This window comes from Pezoporus flaviventris, unplaced genomic scaffold (assembly GCF_033815535.1).
Source record: "Pezoporus flaviventris isolate CSIRO_AGI_PZ_B2104156 unplaced genomic scaffold, CSIRO_AGI_Pfla_v1 ptg000005l, whole genome shotgun sequence".
NCBI classification, from domain to species: Eukaryota; Metazoa; Chordata; class Aves; order Psittaciformes; family Psittacidae; genus Pezoporus; species Pezoporus flaviventris.
In genome coordinates this window covers 2382070-2402756 of record NW_026892553.1, presented here as the reverse complement: position 1 = coordinate 2402756, position 20687 = coordinate 2382070, and the positions used below count along the sequence as shown (strand labels likewise).

The window sequence follows — 20687 nt, the reverse complement described above, 5'->3', positions numbered from 1 at the left end:
GTTTTTTTTTTTCTCACCAGCTAGTTTTGCAATGCTCTGTGGAGTTCACAGCCCCTCCCGGTTTCACTTCCCTCTGATCTGGGATGCATAACGAGGTGGCTATAGGGAAGGTGTTTAAGCAATCCTCCTCGTTAAGTACCTGCACCACCTCTCCTGGACACAGGAACTGCAGCTGTTTTGCAGCCTGGCAGCTGAAGACTCTTTTCCGAGGAATGCTGGTGACGAACCCCTAATTCCATTTTAAAAGAAAAAACTCAAGATAGCTTTTTGGCCTTGGGCAGCTGTGATGGAAGCCTTGCAGCTGTGGCTTTACTGTCACTTTGGAAAGGCTAGATGTCAGCAGCCAGCTCAAGTCAACGGCACATTAACAACTGATAATGATGGTTAACTCACTTGGTTCATAGGCTTCACCTCTGAGCATTTCAGCTTCCACCTCCCAGGCTTGTCTCAAGCCACCTTTGACTCTTGACTTTTATTCACTGTTGATCCAGAAACCTGGAGCACATTAAGTGGAGGGGACAATGAAATGGAGGTTTGCAATAAAAGCTCATGAATTGATTCCGTGACCCAGCAGAGGCTATTAAAAATGATTGAATGAATATGGAAATGAGTAATCCTACAGCTGGACTTGGGGCTGAATGTGGCCAACCCCATTCAGTGCAAACCACAAACAAGCCAAGGCACATGCAAGCAAACCAAAGCTGCCAGACTCTTAAGGTCATGGTGTGAGCTGCAGGAAGTTGCTCTTGGATTTCTGTTTCATTTACCTGTCCTTGTGCTGTGGGCTCTCCTCAGTGCCTGTGTGTTTAGACTCATCCTTTCTCTCCAAAGACTGCCTGAACAGGAATCTCTTATCCCATGCAAGTGCTTGGCCACATTCCACGCTAGGGGAAATGGGGGCTGTCAGAGCTGCCATCCCTGGTTCCCAAGTTCTTGCTGTTCCCACATGTATGCTTGGCTAGCCCGTCCCACATTCACAAGGACCTTAAAACAATCCTGGACTGCCTCAGTTTCCAGCCACCAGTGCTGAAACCCAAGAAGCTGTATTCCTTGCTGCCTAGTCAGAAACCTGAGGAAGTGGGAGACAAACCTTCCAACAGGTTTTCCATATAGGTACAGTAGCTGAGGCTGAGGGATACCTGTAATTAAAGGAAAACCTGGGCCAAGGAGCAGCAGAAAGGGTTAAAACTGAATCGGTCCCCTGCTGCAATGTAAGGGCATGGACACAGGGCTTTATGCTCTCCTTACAGCCTTGCTTTCTCTGTGGTCAGCTGAGAAGGAGATGGAGAAAGGAGGTCATCCTAGGAAACATGCCATAGAGAAATAAGATATAATACATTTATTTATAAAACACACACCAGAATCCCACTTACATTAAGTATAGAGACTAAAGGTTCATTCTTATTTCACCAGCTGCATCCTCTCTCCGGGCCAGAGTGCCAGCACGCCTGGTATTAAGGGGGTGGAAGGAGTGGGCTGAAGACCTTAGTGGGCTAAAACAAAAGGGCAGGACAAACAAGCCGTGAGCATGCCATGCACTGAGTAGGCTTCCACCTCCAACAGAAGCTCAGAGGGCACAAGGCCTGTTACTACAAGGCTGCTGGGCACAGTTTGGCCATGCTGCCCTGCTTCAGCAGTCCCCAGGACCACTCCTGTCCCTAGATGTGTTTGCTATCTTCAGTTAGCACTGAGAGCAGCAGTAATCTCAATGCAGGTTAAGGGGAGGATCAGTGAGCTCTGTTTCCTGAAGCAATAACTGGTCCTGCGTGTGTCAAGCCTGGTCTTCATTTCAGATGCTGCAAAGGGAACTGGACCAGTGTTTGCCCCTGAGGAGGAACAGCCAGTAGTATTGGGTGAGCCCACAGTGGAAACCTTCCCCCAGAAGAGTTGCCCATGACCCCCTCACCCAAAGCAGCTTTGTTCCCCTGAAGCCTTCTCCCAGTGGACAACTTGCTACCCCCTTTCCCATCCATCACTCCTGGCTTTCAGGCCACTGTCAGAAGCCTCCTGCAAAGAGACAATGGCAGCCCAGACTCCCCATTCACCCCTGGAGAAAAGGGCCTGTGCATGTGGAGTGATAAATGGTTTGTCCCCAGCTGGAGATGGAGGGTTGGACGCTCCTGATCAGCTGCAGGAGGGCAGCCCTTTGTCTTGCTCTGGAGAGGTGGAGCAGAGGTTGGCCTCCGGCCTTAGGCTTCCTGGCATCTCTCAGTCTGAGGTCTTCCATGGTAATGCTGGCGCACAGGCTTCCTGCATTCCCCCTTCTTGCCACAGCTCAGAGTATCCCTCGTGATTGGTGGTTGGTCTCCATCTGTATCATCTCCAGAGGATGCCAGGGCAAGAGTCCTACCTGCCACGACGCCTCTGGTGTTATTTACAGACGTATCTCTCCACCTTCCGCCGACACTTCTTGCACACCACGTAGCAGCACCAGTGATATTTACAGTGACATCTCTCCACCACCTCCTCCATGTAGGTGTTGTAGCCGCGGCCACAGCACATAAGGTCACAACTGTCGCTGCCCACGGAGGTCTTGTTGCACTGCCTGCCAAAGGAGGATGCACAGGTGGGAGCTGAGGGAGCATGCCCATGGAGGGGTGCTGACCACAGCTATCTGCCCAGGCCTCCTCCCAGAGCTCACTTGCCCATACCAGGAGGCAGTGAGATGCACAGGTCTGCTTGCAAACTGGGGTTGATATCAGCTCGTGCTGCTGTGGCTGTGTTTGAGCAGCTGTGGCTGAGATTGGGCACACTTGTGTATCATGCTGGGGGCAGGAACTCCCCATGGAGAAGGAAGGGTGGATGGCCAGGACCAGGAACTGCTGTTACTGCTAAGCCTGACAGGATTGTAAGCCACAGGCCTGAGGCAGCCCTGGCTCAACCTCCAGGTTTCCCCATCCCTCTAAAAACTCCCTGCTGCCTGGCAGTCACTCCAGAAGGAAGACATTTGGGAAGCACCACAGACTCCAAGGGCTGCTGAACCGTTCTGGTTACTGGCAGACAGCACCCAAAGGTGCGCAGGGAGAGGAGACATTTCCCTTTCTGACCTTGCAGTGGATGTATCCTGTCCTGGAGAGTGGGCTGACAGCCTTGCAGTGAAGGCTCTCCCTTTGCCTTTACATCTGCGTAGCTCTGTAAGAATGACATCTGCCTTCCTACCCTCCCTGGGGCTTTGAGATGCAAAGCATTCACAGCGGTCCCTGTGCCTTCCCCATCTAATAGGGGACTGCCCATCCACACCAGCTTCCCAGAGCATGATGGTGGTACAGACAGTAATGAAATTAAAGGCTGAATTAGAGTATATTTGCAGCAGTTTCTTACCTATCCTGTGTCCCCAGGGACCCCAGGTGGAGATTCGGTGTGCAATAGTCAGGAGAGTTGATGAGATAAACCAGATTTGTCTCTTCCATTGGCCTGACCTCCATTTCCTTGGGTATCAGCTGCTTCCTGGGCCCTATGAGCCGATGGGTCACCTTGATGGCTGCCAGGTACTTGGACTTGAGGTCAGAGGCTATTTCATCCAGCTTTGCCAGTCCCTTCCAACAGGTCTTCACTGAGCAGGAGCCTGAAACACCATGGCATTTACACTTGGTATCCAGAGAGTCACTCAGCACCTGCAGAGGACAGGAAAACAGACTAATTTGTTTGTGCACCCTACAGATTGATTTGCAAGAGCATCCATGGGAAGTTTCAAAAGCTCAGCTGCTTGCTGCCACCTTTAAATGAATATAATGGGGCAATCAAGGACTAAGCCCTGCTTCATTCCATGTATGATTAAAACCTAACCTTTGGGGAGCTCCCAGCTGGAGCTTGCAGAGGCAGTGGTGGCTGCCCTGGCCAACATGGGTGCAGGACAGCCATGGAACGGGCGTGCATGAAAGTGCAACACCCTGCAGTTCCCTGTGGGGCTGGGGAGCCCAGCTGTAGTGGAGCAGGATGGGCCTCTGCTTCCCATGAGCAAATGGGCAAATATCTTGTGCTCGTTGTGGAGAGGGTGCAGGGATGTTTGGGGGGGTGGGTAGCAGTGGGGGGTGTCTCTGCAAACACACGTAACTCTGTTTTAACCAGTTAGTTGCCTCCTGACTTTAAGGACAGCATCCCAACAGCCTGGCTGGAGTCTACTGCCTTACATTAGGCACCTCTGCCCCCAGGCTTTGTAGGGTGCCTGAGCTGCAGCAGTGGGGTGGACACGGTACCCACCTGCCGACCCACTGCACTGTTATGCAGATTCATGGCCTTGAGCGCTTGTGTCCCCAGCTTGCTGGATTTTAAGGGACTGTCAGCAAAAGCGGCGCCGAGCTGGAGGCCATAGCTCAGGTTGTCCCCACAGCCACCCCATCTGAAGTCTGGCCCAGGGACCTCTGAGGGGACGGAGCCACAGGAGCAGAGAGGGAGCTCTCCCGAGGCACAGGCCTGGGCGATGGAGTGTGTGATGGTGGCGGCGGCCAGCGCGTAGACAAAGGCAGATTCGCGGGTTCCTGGGAAGAAGAGGGGGAGATGTCCTTCCTCCCTGCCCAGCCAACACTCCTCGCAAGGCAAATGAGGCTGGTTTTTTTCTTGCAACAGGATATACCCAAGTCCCAGTGTTTTTAATCTGTGATACCCATTATATTACATGTTTTAGTGTATTATATCCCCTGCTCTCTCCCGCCCCCCCCCCCCCTTTTTTAAGCCTTCAGCAGCTTTCAGTTTGAAATGGAAGTTACTGCCTGTCAGATGATTTAAGTTGCACAAGATTAGCACCAGTGTATGGCAGTAAGTTTTCTCCAAAACATGTATCTAAGGCAAAACTGACATCTATCAGCTGAACAGCAGTGCTGCCTGCCTGGACAGCTACATGGGGCAGAAATTGGAGTACCAACACAGCAGATGAAGGGTCCTTTACCTCTCAGCAGGTCAGGCCCAAAGCTGGGTGCTTGCTGGATGGAGGAGCAGTTCCACCTCATGTCTGCAAAGGTCTTCTGGCAGCTGCTCTTGGTGTGGCGCGCGGCCTGGACGATGCTGGGCATGACCTCGAGGTTCCTGCGGCACATCTGGAGCTGGTCGGGCACCAGCCCGGCGAGCAGCCGGCAGTGGTGGCTTTCATTCCAGGCCACCCCGCTGCCGCTCTCCATCAGTCCGCTGTGGGGAGAGGATGGGTGTCAGTGGGGTGGGGGGGACCACGGGACACCCAGCAGGAGAAGGAGAGCCCCAAAGGGGAGGGTAAGGGGAGGGGGGGTATCCCCTTTGGGGCTACTACTCACAGCCACTGGATGGCCGCGGAGAGCCCCAGCTGGCAGAGCAGCGCGGCGGCGGCGGCAGGGCGGCCCATAGCCGGGACCAGGGCTGGGGCTGGGGCCGGGGCTGGAGCCGCCGCCTCCTTTTATAGCCGCGGGCGGTGCGGTCCTGCCCCCCGGGGAGGGGAACAAAGGCGGTTTCGGTGCCATTCACAGCGGGCTGGGGCCGGGGAGTGGTGGTGGTGGGGTTCAGCTGTTACTAGCAGCGCCTGGGAAGTGATGGGGAGCTAGAGCCAAGCACTACCAAGTGCTCAGGTGCTGCGTACCTCTCCGGGCTCCCCCATCCCCGCCCCCGGCTGGAGATGCTGCACACAACAGGCCCCCATATTCTCACCTTTAGCATCTTCAGGAGAGCCACTGGGTCACAAAGCAAATACACGTGTCTGCTCAGCGTGTAACAGCTCATCTATGTAGCAAACTGGCAGGAATCACAAAGGGAGCACATTAGTAAGGGACAGAAGGGATTGGTACAGGCTGATTGTAATTTCTGCTTATTTTCTCTGCAAGAAGCTTTAAAAAATACATTTCCTTGACCCAGAAAGAGTGAAAGTCTCAGCTGTCTGCCTCTGTCTCCAGAGCCCAAGGACAGCCAGGATTCTGCAATAACCAAAACTCCAGATGTACATATGTCAGTCAAGGGTGTGGACACTTCTCACCAGTCTGGAGCAGACCCAGCCAAAGGCTGTGCTGGGACTGAATGTGGGGAAATCCTGCCCCTAGACACCAACTTCACAGCTTCAGCCCCTTTTCTTGCACAAAAACCATCTTGCTGAGCCATGTGTAGTCAGGGCATCCACAGCTGCTGGGGTTTCATAACTGCAGAGAGAGAGGGTGAGCAGAAAGAGACATGTGGAAGGGCTCTCAGCACGCAGCACACAAGCACATTTCAGAGTAATTGTGTTAAAGTAACCTCTCCTGCTGCAGGAAGGTGCTGGGCTGCAGGGCCAGGGCTCCCTCCACCGCAGTCCAGTCTACACCCCTGCCGCTCAAACTTGAGAAACAGCCCTAAACACAACACACCCATTAGAAAACATCTGGTATGAGCAGGATCTAACTCAGCATGGGGCTGTCTTTAGCTTGTCAGCACTTCCCACCCCTCTCTATAGTTGGCATTGGGCTTTCTGTTGCCTCCAGCACCCCAAAGTGCATGGGGGCAGGAGGAACAGCTAAAGAAAGGACTTGGCTTTGACTCTGTTACTGGGCTTTGCAGGTCAGGACTAAGTGCTGATGTTTACTGCTAATTCCAGGTTCCTGAAAACAGCATAACCAACTTCCACAGCAGTTTGTCTCTCCAAGCCAAGAAAATGAGTTAAAGTCCACTGGCTGTCTCACAGACAGCCCAAAAGGGGAGTTTGCCTGGTGCTGTGAGCAAACTGATGTGTGCACGTCCATAAGCCAGCACTGGGCATGGGTATCAGCTGCAGAAATGCCCGTTTCGTTGCAGGGACCATCTTACAGCTGGCAGAGGTGATGCAGCCCGGAAACTGGTGTCTGCTTGGACAGGAGCTGGCCTGCTGTAGCATTCCCATGGCTTGCACATGCTTGTCACGAGGTGTATTTTTCTGAAACTTTCCATTCCATAAGAAGAAAACCAAAAGTACAACCTTGCTGCTGTGAAGCCCGTCAGGAACCAGGTAGGCTGATGCTCTCCCGCAGTGGAAGGTGACATTTGAGACAAATCTAGCTGACGCTATCTTCTTTTGGAAGCAGTCATAGGTTGAAGACCTCTACTTAGGGCTTTCACTTTCTCCCTCACTGTGCGACTTCCCCTCTCACTAGAAGGTGCTTTCCCTTTACAGGACATAACTGGGTGGTTCATTAGCATCCCCTCATGACCTCCTTTTGACTCGCTATCATGTGCGCTAAAAGTAGGACACGCAGTTTGAATTGTTGACCTTTCCAAACTACTCTCTTGGGATGAAAAGGCCAAGGTGCATTGTGCTGGAGCAATGGCCCATGAGGAAGGGTCCTGCTAGGAAAGCACTGAGGTCACTCCCAAATCCCAAGCAGAGTTACAAGGGGCTTAATTAAAGGACAGGGAGAAAAGAAAGAGATGTGTCCCTGTAATTGGCTGGCTCTGATCCCTTTAACCTCCTTCTCCCTACTGCCTGTGGACTGACACCAGTGGGTGTAAAGTTATGGCAAGCTGAGGAATGATTTTTCATCAAGAGTAAGAAAGACACAGGATAAAAGCAAATTTCCTGACCTGTGAGGATGAAGGCACGGACCCAGAGGTAGAGTGCAAGCTGGATCTTGAGTTTCTTTGGAGGTTCTAGCAGGGGAGTGCAGCTACTGCATACCCGTGACTGATGAACGGTACCACCTGTTTCGGGGAAGGTCGTCCTCTTCAACCGAGCGCACAGCTTCGGGAGGGCCGCACGTGGAGCAGTGAAGGAGGAAGGGGACACCCGCCTAGCCAGCCAGATCACCCGAATCAACCCTATCGATCAATGGGGTGACAGATGTCGCAGCCAGATTGCCCTCACATCCCCCTGACTACACATTCTTTGTCTTAAGCATCCTCCTGTTTCCAAATGTACAGTCCTCAGAAATTATCCTGATGCTCTTTTTTCGGTTCACCCGATGTTTTTTCTCCAGTTCTTCCCGACTCGTCCCATTCACTTCTTCCAAGGTTTGTGGCTGATGAGTCCCGATGTCCGGACTCTCATCCAGGTCTACTGGCGCAGCTTCTTGTGCAGCATTCCCCACACTGACCTGCTCATCAGGGCACACAGCTGGGATGTCTCTGCAGAGGGCATGTGGAGGCCAGCAACCACCATCCATGGATGTCTGTTTCAGAGTGCTCTGAGCAGGAGCCTGCCTGGCTTTGGACACCTCACAGGCTGCATTGCCACCACTGGAATATTGGCACTGTTTGCTGGGACTCTCTGGTTTAGGGAAGAGGGGTCTTTTTTCACTGCAACCAGTACTTAGAAAATTATCCGTGAGTATTTCGGAGTGGGAGATGTTCTCCTTGCAGCAGAACGCAGAGCCCCTGCTGGACAGCTCAAGGGGTAATGCAAGTCTATATTCCCTGAACACCAAATCCTGTGTTTTGGTTTGTCTCCACAATGAGGACTAAACTGATTAAAATAACAACAGTCTGCCTGTTTTTAGGGGGCAAGGTAGCAATGAACATGCCCTATCCTGTAGCACATGCTGCTCCAAACCCCTGCAGACCAAGCATTGGGTACAGCAGTTCTCCAGCCCCTGTGGGACACCAGGGCAGGTCCTGCCCTACTCCTGCCTTCTCCAGACCCAATTATTGCCCTGTGGAGGAAGATGTAAGGGCAAGTCAGACACTAGCTAGTGCAGTTTGTGATCCCCAGCTGTGGGATGTGGAACTCACAGCCTGCAGGAGGTGGAGCACAGGCAGACTCCATCCATCCACCCATCCATCCATCCACCCATCCATCCATCCATCCATCCTGGGAAGCCACTAGAGCATCTTTCACTCTCTAGACTTCCTTACAGTCCCAGACACAATTCAAGCACCCTGACTGTTTCCAGAATGCAGTTTCCTTTTCTTTTATGTCACCAATAGGTGATGCCCATGAAACAACTCTCAGAGAACTGCACTTGGCCTCAAAGTACATGTGATAAAATCCACAAATCAGCCTGAGACACAAGTGCGTGCAAAGGGCTGGAGCTGCATTGTGCCACATGGAAAGAGCCAGGCAGAACTGACAGGGAAGGGTCTCACCACTTCCCAGCTCACATACCCCAAATGTTCTGCTGGAAAGACCCACTGCACATGCCAGTCCTGAGCTTTGAGACAGCCTCAGTGCATGCTCCAAGGGCCAGAACCAACCAGCACTGTAGAACAGGAGGCAATTTTCTCAGTTTTCTGAAAGCCCAACTCAGTTGCTCCCTCCTCAGCCCAAAGTCTCCTCCAACCATTCCTGCTGTTCAAGAAAGCTGATGTTTGTTTTGCTCCAGTGGTACCTGAGGCTTGGTACTGCTGTCCTATGTCAGATCAAACTCTCTCTGGCTCCAGTCCAAGGTGGCATGTGGCAAAGATGAACCTGATCTCTGAATCTGGTCTGCTTCTACCCAGGGCACTGCAACGAGAAAAAGTCCCTGTTAAGTCCCTGGATTTTGCTTATGCACATCACAGGACCCCAAAGATGGAGGTAGAAAAGCCTGATAAAGCAGCACCTGCTGCTGGGGCCTGATGTTGGTGCTGTGTGGGACAAGGTGACAGCACCCTGAGGCCCTGCTGTATGACTGATGGCTCACTGCTGCAAGACTCCACGGGTAAAACTGAGGTCCTTTGCCATGAGGTGAGAAACTGAAGTCCGACTGGTCTCACCACAGCGATACAGTACAGCTTTCACCTTTCTCGAGCCAGTTTGGCCCTGCTGATACTCACTGTGTGCTAGAAGTCCCTGGTATTTGTTCGAAATCTCACCTTCCCAATCATGACTGTTGCAGATCCTTCTCTTACCTTGACATGAAAACAGATACGGTGCCCATACTTCTCCTCTCACTAAGCCCAAGTGCTCCTTTCACTCTAACCCCAAGGACTTGGCTGTTATGAAATCATATTCTCTGTAAGTTCCTTTTTCACCCTTGGGGAATAGGGAAATGCTTCAGGCCCTGAGGGGGACATTGCGGGGAAATCTGAACAGCTTCTGGGGGATTAGGAATTTTCTGACCAGGAAAAACTGATTTTGTCAGTGTTGGGAGGTGCCTGGGTGCTTTCTTGGGCATCATGTGCTCAGCAGGCAGAGGGAGGGCAGTGGCTCACAAAGCAAAGGTAAGCATGTGCTGGGCATGTCTAAATAGACATTCCTTCTTCAGACTCCAGTAGGAGGGACACAGGAACTCCCAGTCCCTCACAGGTAGTCATTTTTGCCCTGGAATCCTCTGCAGCAGGTATCCTGCATCCACCCTGCTAGGAAGGGCTGCTTTGCTGGTTGTTGCTCCAGAGTGTCCCACTGCCACATGTCTGCTGAGGGATGAGGAGGGCTCAGTGAGAATGCAGGAGATGCTAATCCTTCTGGGGGGATTTCTAACGTTATCTCAGCAGCTGCATGAAGCAGCCCCACATGGCCCAAGAAGTGACCATCAGCACAACTAAACCATGCAACAGAGGATTTCAGACAAGAGGGTCAGCAGGCCCCTGATCTCTCCTGGGAAATGCTAAAAGGTGGGCAAAGTGCAAACCCACCCGTGCGCAGGCTGAGGGGAGGAAGGTCTAAGGTTGCTGTATAGGCAAAGATGCTTTCCAGCGGGGTGGCCCCAGCAGATACTGGTTCCTGGGGCTGTTCGTGCCCAGGACAGGACTTTGCATCCCGATATGGAACACCCTCCCTCCCTGCTGGCTGTATGTGCTGTGGCATTCACAGCATCAGCACCTGGTCTGTTTAGTGCTGCCTAAGCATCGGGAGATGGACATCAGGGGTGTGACAGCTAGAGAGGACATGGAGCATTGTCCTGCCATTGCCCAAGCTATTCAAAAGCGGGTCTGAGTAGGCTTAAAGCTTCCAAACCAAAACGGACCTGTCCCCTACACAAGGGGCTGACCCCTTCACTGGTCTGCGGTGTCAGGGCTAGAAAGGAGAGGGGATATTGCCACCTTCTGGCCAGTGGTTTTGCTGTTAAGGGCCACCATCTTCCACCCTGGTCCCTGAAGAACCTGATTTCACCATGCTCCGGCTGGTGTTGCCGGGGCAACGGCACTTTTTTTCGCCTATTACGTTGTAGCAAGGCACTTTTTTTCGCCTATTAAGCATTCCTCCAGGTGTGGATGGCATCTTACTCTGGGACCTGGAGGATATCAAATGGGTTGCCATAGCCAGTACATAGTGGGGTTGGAAGGCAGCTAGAAATGCAAGAGCATCTGGATTCCGAGGGGGTTTGGGAGAAGGTGTGAGTAACAGGAAAAGCTGCTGGAGAGCAGGAATGTGGAGACAAGGCACACAAGGACAGTCTGGAGGCATTTCATAGCTTTACAGGTGCTGGAGCCATGATCAGCGCTGGGGCAAAGGGGCTCAGGACCATCCCCTTCCTTTGGAACGTGAGGTCATTGTGGGAGCTGGGCAAGGGCACAAGAAGCCAGTGCCAGCATAGGGAACAGTGTCCAGTGACTTCTGACATCCTCAAGCTGCCTCCTATGAAAGGTGATTTTTACCAATCCTCCTTCACAGAAAAGTTTTGCAATGACTGAATAGTAGGAAAAAAAAAAAGGGCTTCCTTTTAAAGCAAAAGTAATGCTTCATTTGATGTCAGTTCCTCTTCTTAGCTCAATCCTTGAAACAACTGTAGGGTAAGTGCTAAAAATACCCCTTCCCCTTCCCTCTGTTGGGGAAGGAGGAGGGCAGGAGGGGGTTCCCAGCCTAGGTAAAGGCTTCCCTTCTCCAGCTTGCCCAAGCCACCATGGGGAGAAAGTGCAGCCGTGGTGGTGGAGCTTCATCTGCAGGTGCTGAGCAGAGGGCAAAGCAGGGGAGTAGGCGAGGAGCAGGGAGGAATGCTGGAAAACTTCCCCCCCCCGAACTGCCTGACTGGTGCTGGCTGCCCTGGGGACACAGCCAAGAGGGGAAAGCTCAAGGGGGAGCTCACAGCAGTGCAAGGAGACCTACTGCCCCTGCACATAGAGCTTGCTACTATGACTAAGCTGATTATTGAAGGAACAGTTGTCCTGGATGGCCAAATAGTTGTCCTGCATGGCCAAAATTTCATATGCCCCGTTACGGGGTCTTGGACAGGGGCCAAAGAAACCCCCCATAAATGGTTTGTTACCCACGTAAGCACACAGGGATCCTTCCGCACGTACCATCCCAGTTTGCAACAGCTTGTGGCTTTCTTTTATATAAGGTCCTTCCAGGGGTTCCCCTGCCATTAGAGTGCCCTGTGTCCCCTCAAGCCCCTGGTGACCTCAGTGCTCCCCCACCCCACGCTCACCTACCTCATGAGGAGCCACATCCTTTTGCCTGGGAAGCCGAGGCAGCGCCGGGTCGTGGTGACGCAGGTGGTGGTGGCACGCTGTCATGTGGCACGGATGACGTCCCTCCGAGGAGGCAGGGTGTGCTCCTTGGATGGCTCCTGCCACATCCCAGAGGTTGTGGATGAGATCCCTGCTGCAGGCAGCTGGGAGCATCCCATCCCCTCTGGAGGTGGGGGATGCTGGTGTGGGTCACCCCTGGTACCTTTGCCCTGCAGCAAAACATTGCTTTCCTTTAGTGAAACCATCCTCTTTCCTCTTTCTGATGTAGTGGTGGACTCAGTGACCTCACCACAGGATGGATACTGAGAAGCAGCCTGGGGGTGGTGAGGACCTGCAAGGACTTGCTCCTGCCAGCTGATCTTCTCCAGAACCACTTACACATGATGCTGCCTTCCAGCTTCACCGTGGCCATCCAGTGCCCCACAGCTGGGACCAGGGACCATGGGTCTGCTTGTGGGTTCAAGCTGTAAGAGACAGATGGTGATGCTTCATGTGCTGCTGGCAGCCCTGACAGTGTCCAATGGCAGACAGCACACCCTGCCTCCAGCGTCCCCGGGCAGCAGGGCTGGGAGACCCAGCTGCAGAACATGTGTCCACATCTGCACCCCCCCCCAGCAGCCTGGGACAGCCCAGGCAAGCGGTGCTGCAGAAGGCAATACAGGACTTTGTATGGCACGGGAGATGCTGGGAGCTGCCTTCCCCATCTGGCCCCTGCCAGTCTCCTTTGGCTGAAGGCCTGTGGTGCTGGAGGGCTGATGGCAGGTCCCAGCCTGGCCAGAGCCCCACCAGAGAGGAAGAAAGTGTCATGAATAACATGCCCAACCTCACTGACTGGGCTAGAAATAGCTGCCAGGGGAGTTTTGTTGAGTCACGTAGCAGAGGCTGTGGCAGTGAGTGATAATGGAAAGCAGTGGTGGCTCAGCCCTACAAATAGGAAGGACGCAGGGGGTATGTCCCAGAGGTGACATACTGGGACAAGCCACTGCCACCAGCCTCCTGTCCCATCTCAAAGCTGCAGAGCAACTGCTGCATTAGCCAGGAGCACGTAAAAGGCACCCTGGTGTGGGGAGCCAAGCTGTGGTTAAAAGGACAGTGGTTTATGAGATCAGCCACATTTGGGAACATGTATTGCAGCAATATCAGCAAAAAATAAATGAAACAATACTTTGAGGAGCTGTTCTGCTGTGTCTGTGCATGGAATTGGACTTACCTGAGCTCGTTGGGTGGTGAAACCAAGGGCAGGAGCTGCTGGGCAGAAGGAGGGAAACAGCATTCTCTGCTACAGTGGTTTCATGCCCTGCAACAACACAAACACATTATCTGGCATTATCTTATAAGAGAGTTGAGTGGTTTTAGGCTACCCTGTGCTCCTTCTAAACACAGAGTGAGAAGTGCTCTCCTTGCTTGAGGAGTGATACCTACCACCTAGGAACCAGGTAATTCTTCAACTCTTGAAGCAGATGAAGCTCGAGCCCTCATCTCCATGGAAAGAAAGGGGAAAAGGAAAAAAAAGTGCCCTTGAAGTGAAGTTAGTTGCAGACAAGGTAATTTCCACATGAGTTAGCAGAGCAGCTGGTTGGAAATTTTTGATAAAATCTGTTTTTTTCTGTGAAAATGCAGATCCAGTGAAATGTGGAGGCTTTCCACTGGAAAGAATGAGTTTGGCTGGATTTCTCAACTAGCGTTCACTAGAAAATTTGTAAACGGTCACAATATTTTAACCACCACTGATGTTTTTTTTCAGACCAGAATTTATAGCCCCACTGCCTTACAGCTGTACATGACAATGCATCATTTTTGGCATCATCTCTTTATTTGTTTGAACTTCAATATTCCACAGATCTTTTGCCCTCATTTTAGATCAAGAAAAAGCCCAAGATGCCAAGACATCCCCAGGATAAGGAAACCATTTCCTGTAAACCATGGGAAGCTCAGCCTGAGGAGCAGTGCTGAATGCAAGACATACCCCCTGTACCACCAGCCAGGACCACAGCCGGGTCTCCCTTGACCTCGTGGCTAACTTGTGATGGTTTCTGCTGATGTAAATGCAGGGGCAGGGTCTAGGCCAGCCTGGTCACATCCCGTTGTCCCCTCTGCCAGCACAAGCCCTGGGTGCTCACCCTGTGCCCTGCTCCTGGCCAAGCTGGAAGCATGCTGCTTTTCCTGTCACTGGAAGAAGGGGACATTGCCCTTGGAGCTGACACAGATTCACTTCTTGTAGTACCTGTGAGATCACGAACTGGAATCGTGTTTTTCTGTGACTTGGGAAAGCACATGGACATCGATAAAGATAACAACCCAACATGCCATTTCCTTGGCTCAGTTCCTGTACCTTTGCAACCCTTCTTTGGCCTTGGGGGTTGTCCAGGTTTTCTTGTCAAAAGAAGCTTACCTCCCCTTCCCTTGCACTCTGGCAGCCTCCCTGTCCCTTAGCAAGGCCAGCATCTCTCTTCCACCTCTCTTCCCCTAAACTTCATGTACCACTAGGAGCCTTCCCTGCAGGATAAAACCAGTACCAGGATACTTTCTCCTATTTTTAGTATGTGCTTTAGCAGATGCTCTAAAACCTGGAGAAAACTTTAGGCACCACCAGCTCACTGTCCCTTCATGGATCAACCATCAGCTGCTGCTGGTCGGCAGGGAATGCAGCACAGCCTTGTGTCAACAGCGCTGGATTAACACGGCTCTGGAGCGATGGGGAAGCCCAGGGCAGTGCCTGGCACTGACTGAGCACCCAGTGTGTCCCCGAACACCCATCTCTGTTTGACTGCAAGGCTCCAACTCTCCGCAAGCCTTAACGCAAGGAGGATGCTGGTGGAAGCCGGTGAAGCAGCAGCACAAAGGGCAGGACATCGTATGGTGACATGCATGGAAAGTACAGCCTGCCAGGGGGTTTAAATGAGGAACAGACCACACAAAATGTACCAGAAACACCCACCGAAGGCAAACAGCATTTTGGGCTCTGGCCAGGCAGCCCCAGAGAGTGTCCCTGTAATGTCCCCAAGCGCCTGGGCTGGGGAAGGGGGCTGGCACAGATTTAGGGACTGGCCGAAGCTGCACTGAACTCACTTGGTGGGCACGCAGGAAAGCCTGCGTCCCTTCAGGGTGGCAACATGCAGTACCAGGCTCCCCTGGGATGCTCCGGGCACTTGCCACGATGAGGCACCAGATCAAAGGGGAAATGAGGTAGTGATAGAAATATGGTGCCATCAAAAGCACTGGGAGTCCATTGGGAGCTGAATGCCCATCAAAGGCCAGGAAGCTGCAGCCCCAGCAGCAATATGGGCAGCATGAGGAAGGCATAAGTTTTACAGCAAAAATGTCCTTTGCTTCATAGTAAAACTATGATAAGCTTGAAAGAAAAAAAAACCAAAACAACCAAAAAACAAGTAATTGGGATTTTAAGTGACTTCCAAGCCCTTTTGCACTCACAGCCTCTCACCTGACAGGTATATGGAGAAGTAGGTGGCCTTGGCCAGCTGGGGACTTTCAAGGCAGAACAAAAGAGATGTGAAACATAAAAGGTTTCACTGCAGCCTTATTTTTATCCCTCCACAGAGGTGGCCCCAGCCACTGAGGTGCTGCTGTCATGAGGGGTGCAGCACCACTCTGCTCTGGGATGCTGGATATTCACACTGTGTGTGGACTGGGAATACCACCATGACAACAGCCATCCCACATCACTGGTACAGCTCACCATCCCGCTTAGCACCTTCTCCTGCTGCCCTCCCTAGCTGGGGTCCTACCCCCCCCAGTATTAAATACTGTCAATATGTGGATGAGATGCTCAGAGGGTGCCAGATGCACCAAGGACTGTGGCTCTGCCAGCACTTACCCCAGCACATCCCGGACCCCCCTTGAAGAGCCAGTGCTCCAGCATCAACCTCAAGACTGGTTTTGTGTCCTTCTCACTATCTCAATGGGTGAGGACAGGGCAGATTTCCTTCTGGCACCCGCAGCAGTGCCCGGGGTCATTTTAAGCCCTGCCAATGCCACAGCACTGTTCAGGTGACAGCCAAAGGCACAAGAGAGATGTGTAGGATCCTGCAGAAACCCTCTTCACACACCGGCATGTGGACCCACCACTACACCATTCCCTACCACTGCCCATTCTTCACAGCTGGGCTGAGGAATGCTTTTGGGAGCAGGAGCAAGTATTTAGCCAAGCTATTTCAACCTACTTAAGAAGCAAACAGTGACTGCTGGGAGAGCTGTAAAAGACTCAGGTGGTACCAATGGAGACAATTCCGTTTCCACAAACAGTGTGCTGGGTTCAGTGCGGGCAGATGAAACCAACCAGCTCACGCTCTGGTTTCTTGTCCTGGGTGATGAGAGTGTAGGATGGCAGGGCAGAAAACTCACCCACAATTGCTTGTAGTGTGTTTTATTTCCTGCAGGGAACAGAGCAGATGGGGGTACCTTCCTTCCCAAGGACAGGTGGTCCAGAAACTACCTCTGCTCAGCACCAATCACACTCCCTTTATTTGGTTTGCAAAACCGGTGAGGGAAGGAGACCTAAAATACAATAATGTTATTAATATTATCAATAACAATTAGAGTTCTGACCGACTGCAACAGTTCCTGCTCCCCAGGGCTGGGCTACACTTTGGTGACACTGTCTGCTGGCTTTGCCTCGCCTGGCTCCTCTCTTTTGGGATGGTGGGGGAAGACCCCCACGCTGTTGCTCTGGAGTCCTACAAACCCTGGCGACTTCTGCCCTTTCTTCAGAAGGCAGCAAGCCCCGCAGCTGAGAAAGAAAAGGCTCATCACGACCACGAGCAGAGCCAGCAAGCCCATGTCCTTGGGGTGCGGACAAAGCCACCGAGGGCTGCTGGCTATCTTGGCTGAGAAGTTCCTGCTCTCGTCCTGGTAGGTGCAGAGGGCTTCATCCTGGTCCAGCACACCCACACCAGCAGCCCACAGTGTGTCCAGCCAGGCCAGCGAGCAGCAGCTGAAGGGGTTTCCAGCGACGAACATGTCCTTCAGGCTGCGGGACCAGCTCATGAGCGCCAGCTTTTCCAATGTCAGCAGCCGGTTATTGCGAACGTCCAGGCTTTCCAGAGGGGAGCAGGAAAGACCTGCGGGCAAAAGGCTCAGGTTGTTGCCTGAGAGGTCCAAGACTTTGAGCTTGCCCAGGCAGGGGAGCTCTGCCTTGCCATCGTCCATCTGGTTGTCCCTGAGAGAGAGTTTCTGCAGGGAGAGCTCCAACCCCGCCAGGGCTTCCTTAGGCATGAACAAGTCCTTGTTCCCCGACAGGTCTAGGGAGAGTAGTGAGGTCTGGTTGAAGGCATGGGGCTGCAGCCTGGTGATGTTGTTCTTGTAAAGACTCAGATGCTTCAAGCGGGGCAGGTTGTAGAAGGGGGTGCAGGTGCCTCCTGAACTCCCCCCCTGGCTCTCACAAGGCTGGAGGCTGTTGGAGCCCAGGTTGATCGTTTCCAGCTGAGGCAGAGAACCAAAGAACCAGGGTGGCAGCATGCAGAAGGCATTGCCATGGAGGTCCAGCGAGCGCACGGACAGGGCAGTGTGCTCCAGTGGTGCTGGTGAGTGGTCGCTGGGCTCCATGTTGCTGGTGAGTGACTCCCTGGCCACATCCTGGAGGCAGTTCATAGCCAGGCTGAGGCGATGCAGAGAGCCCAGGCTGTGGAAGAAGGCAAATGGGAAGAGCTGCAGCTGGTTATTGCTGAGATCCAAGTCAGCCACGTGGGTCAGAGCAGACACAGTGTGCAAGGTCCTGTTAAACCTCGCCATCTCCTTGTAGTGCAGTACAAACTCCCCCGGGTGGCGTGAGCCTGGGAGCAGGGAAGCAATAAGGTTGTTGGAGAGGTTTAAGTGTGTGAGATAATGGACTTTGGGGAGCTCTGGAAAGTAGAGCAGTCTGTTATGGCTCAAGTCGAGCACTTGAAGCAGGTAGGGCTCCGCTCCCTCCTCCGAGGCAAACAGCTCCAGAGCATTGTGGCTGAGATTTAAAACTCGCAGCTGCGTGAGGCTGAAGCCAGAGATACAGTGGAGGGAATTCAAAGCCAAGTTCACCACCTCCAGCTCTTCCAGAGCCTCAAAGACTCCCTCCTCTATTTCCATGATGTAGTTATTGCTGAGGTGGAGCTCACGCAGCCGTGGCGTGCTCCAGAAGATCCCCGCCAGCAGCCTGGTCATCTTGTTCCTGGAGAGGTCCAGCACCCTCAGCCTGGTGAGGTTGCGGATGTACCAGCCTGCCATGTGGCCGTCCAGGTTGTTTGCCGACAGGTCCAGGACCTCGATACTCCTGAGCAGACGAAAGGCTTGTCCATTGGCGAGGTAATTGCGGTCGAGGTGGTTTGATCCCAGGAGCAGAGAGCGCAGCTGGGGCAGCTGAGCCAGGGCTGTGGCTGACACGGCTTCCAGCTGGTTGAAGCACAGGTCCAGGTACTCGAGCTGCTCAAACCCCGGCATGGAGCTGCCTGACAGGTTTTGGATGAAGTTGTTGGAGAGCTCGAGGTACTTCACCCCTTGGCCAAGCTCCTTTGGAAGCTTGTGCAGGCCAACTCCTTTGCAAGACACCTTTGTGGGGCTCTACAGAGAGACAGGAGAAGCCGTCAGTGTGAGAGGGTCTGCAAACCACAACCCCAGCCAAGCCAGCTGCTGTCCAAGATGGGCATGAGCAACATGGACATGAGCACGGCTCCCGTTCCCAAGCCCAGGATGGAAAGGGAACAGACCACCTAAAGCTGCTGCTTAGAGACAAGAAGCTTGTCCCCAGGGCTAAGGTGTGCTTTCACTGCTGAGTTGTTTCTGAGTGCAAGAAGGAACATAAGCCTCGGCCCCGCAGGCTGTCCTCTCATGTATCCCAGCAAGCAAGATGGGCAAAAAAATAGCATAAGCACTCAAGATGCATCACGTTGGTGGGGCAAAGCCAGCCTCTGGAGGGCACTGGGGCAGCCCAGGGGCTAGTCCAGAGCATCCCTGTCCTGTCTGGGCAGGGGAGGAACTGACACCCCCATGGCAGGGACTGCTGGAAGGTGACACCAGCATGGCAGGGACATGGGAACAGCTGGGGGCCAGGAACCAGCTCAGAGACAGGTGAGCAGAGAAGAAATCAAAGGCAGGAAGGTTCGAGATGGAGGCTGGAGGGAGGTGAGAGCCATAGAGAGGAGATGCACCCTGCGCTGCACAGAGGGATGCTTCCAGACCCGCTTGGATCCAGCCCAGGGGCTCCTTGGAAAGCAGCCTTACCTGCTGGCACAGTGTGGGTCTGAGCCTCACCTCCCCGCTAGACTGGGCTCTGAGAACGGATGGGAGCAACCAGAGCAGCAAGCATCCTCTTTCAGCCAGCCGGTGTTCAAACAAGAGCATGTTGGGCTGCGGGCACTGCCAGCCCTGTCCCACTCCTCCAGTGCTCTCTGGCGGGCTGGGCAGGAGCCAGGCTCTGTATAAATAGGTTTCAGGATGGGACGGGGGAAGGAGATAATGCATGTGGGTGTCTGTAGCTACGGAAGTGGGAAAAGAAAGACATAAGATTGCAGAGGGGGAAAAACAGTGCAGAAAGCCACAAGGAAGGGAAAGAGAAACATCGGGACAGGAGGAGGCAGGGCTGCTCTGGTGCTCAGGTTGTTGGCTGGTCCAGCCACCGATATCAAATGCCAGGAGGCTGAGGTGGTACTTGGAACAGCCGAGAGCGTTTGGGGGAGTTCTGCTGCATGGACCTGGTTCTTCCTCCAGCTTCCTCTGCCCTATGCCAGGGGCAAGCTGTGCTCTGTACCTGCTATCCCAGGGCAGCTGGTGAGACCTTCCCAACCACCCCAAGCTGGGAACCAAGCTCCAGGCTGCAGCCACCGGGGATCATCATGGGAATCCCAGCACCTTGGGCTGCAGGTGAGCTCATCGCAGGGAGGCAGAGCAGGTTCCTCTCCCTGGGCTGCCGAGGGGACTCTCCTGCAGCATCCTGGGGTTTACCACCCGTTCCCAGCAGGATGTACAATCCTGGCACCTCCCTTCCTCCTCCTCTTCCTCCCCAGGAGTCCGCTCTGCTGCAAGAGCTGGGCTTCTCACTGCCACACCCCCATGTTCCTCCAGGCACACAGGATGGCTGCTGGGGCATCTCACCCAGGCCACGAACCAGATGGGGACTTTCTCCGCGGCAGCTTCAGGTGGTATCTGGGCTCCCGGAGGGATTGCACAGGGATTTTTCTGTGGCGACATCTCCATGTCCCAGTGCCACCTGGTGCTGACACGCTCCCTGAGGACATGCTCTGTGCATGGTTCATGGGGGATTTTGGCTCACTGCGGCCAATTTCCTTCCCACCTGAAGGAGCATACCCAGGCTGCTGCATGGTTGCCCAAGGATGTGTTTTGCTGTAGTTTCAGCTGTAGAGCTGTTGCTTTAGTCCTAGATGTATCTGGCAGGGAAAAAAATAATTATATATATGTAAAACATATACATACACGCTTACATGTACGTATACACCTGGAGAATGAAGCAGCCTGGC

At 53.3% G+C, this 20687-nt stretch overlaps 2 protein-coding genes across 5 annotated transcripts; both read right to left on the bottom strand.

Annotated features, from left to right (window-relative positions):
* Positions 1-1324: 1324 nt before the first annotated feature.
* LOC133265286 (protein Wnt-11b-like) lies at positions 1325-12678 on the bottom strand. Of its 4 annotated transcripts, none has more exons than XM_061445639.1 (8): positions 12187-12678; positions 9222-9337; positions 5611-5682; positions 5244-5485; positions 4886-5121; positions 4201-4478; positions 3322-3614; positions 1325-2545 (listed from the first exon to the last, which is right to left on the bottom strand). In XM_061445639.1, exons 4-8 carry the CDS (start codon positions 5309-5311, stop codon positions 2371-2373), a joined length of 1050 nt encoding a protein of 349 aa, XP_061301623.1. In that variant the 5' UTR covers positions 5312-5485; positions 5611-5682; positions 9222-9337; positions 12187-12678; the 3' UTR covers positions 1325-2370. The 4 variants fall into 4 exon arrangements, with proteins under 4 accessions (XP_061301623.1, XP_061301624.1, XP_061301622.1 ...); XM_061445640.1 differs by lacking the exons at positions 9222-9337; positions 12187-12678 and adding exons at positions 6733-7482; positions 7992-8654; XM_061445638.1 differs by lacking the exons at positions 9222-9337; positions 12187-12678 and adding an exon at positions 7992-8654 and having other exon boundaries at positions 5611-7482.
* A 4043-nt stretch (positions 12679-16721) lies between these two features.
* LOC133265285 (transforming growth factor beta activator LRRC32-like) lies at positions 16722-20295 on the bottom strand. Its single transcript, XM_061445637.1, has 2 exons — positions 19435-20295; positions 16722-18774 (listed from the first exon to the last, which is right to left on the bottom strand). The coding sequence occupies exons 1-2, from the start codon at positions 19672-19674 to the stop codon at positions 16825-16827; spliced, it is 2190 nt and encodes a 729-aa protein (XP_061301621.1). The 5' UTR covers positions 19675-20295; the 3' UTR covers positions 16722-16824.
* Positions 20296-20687: the final 392 nt, after the last annotated feature.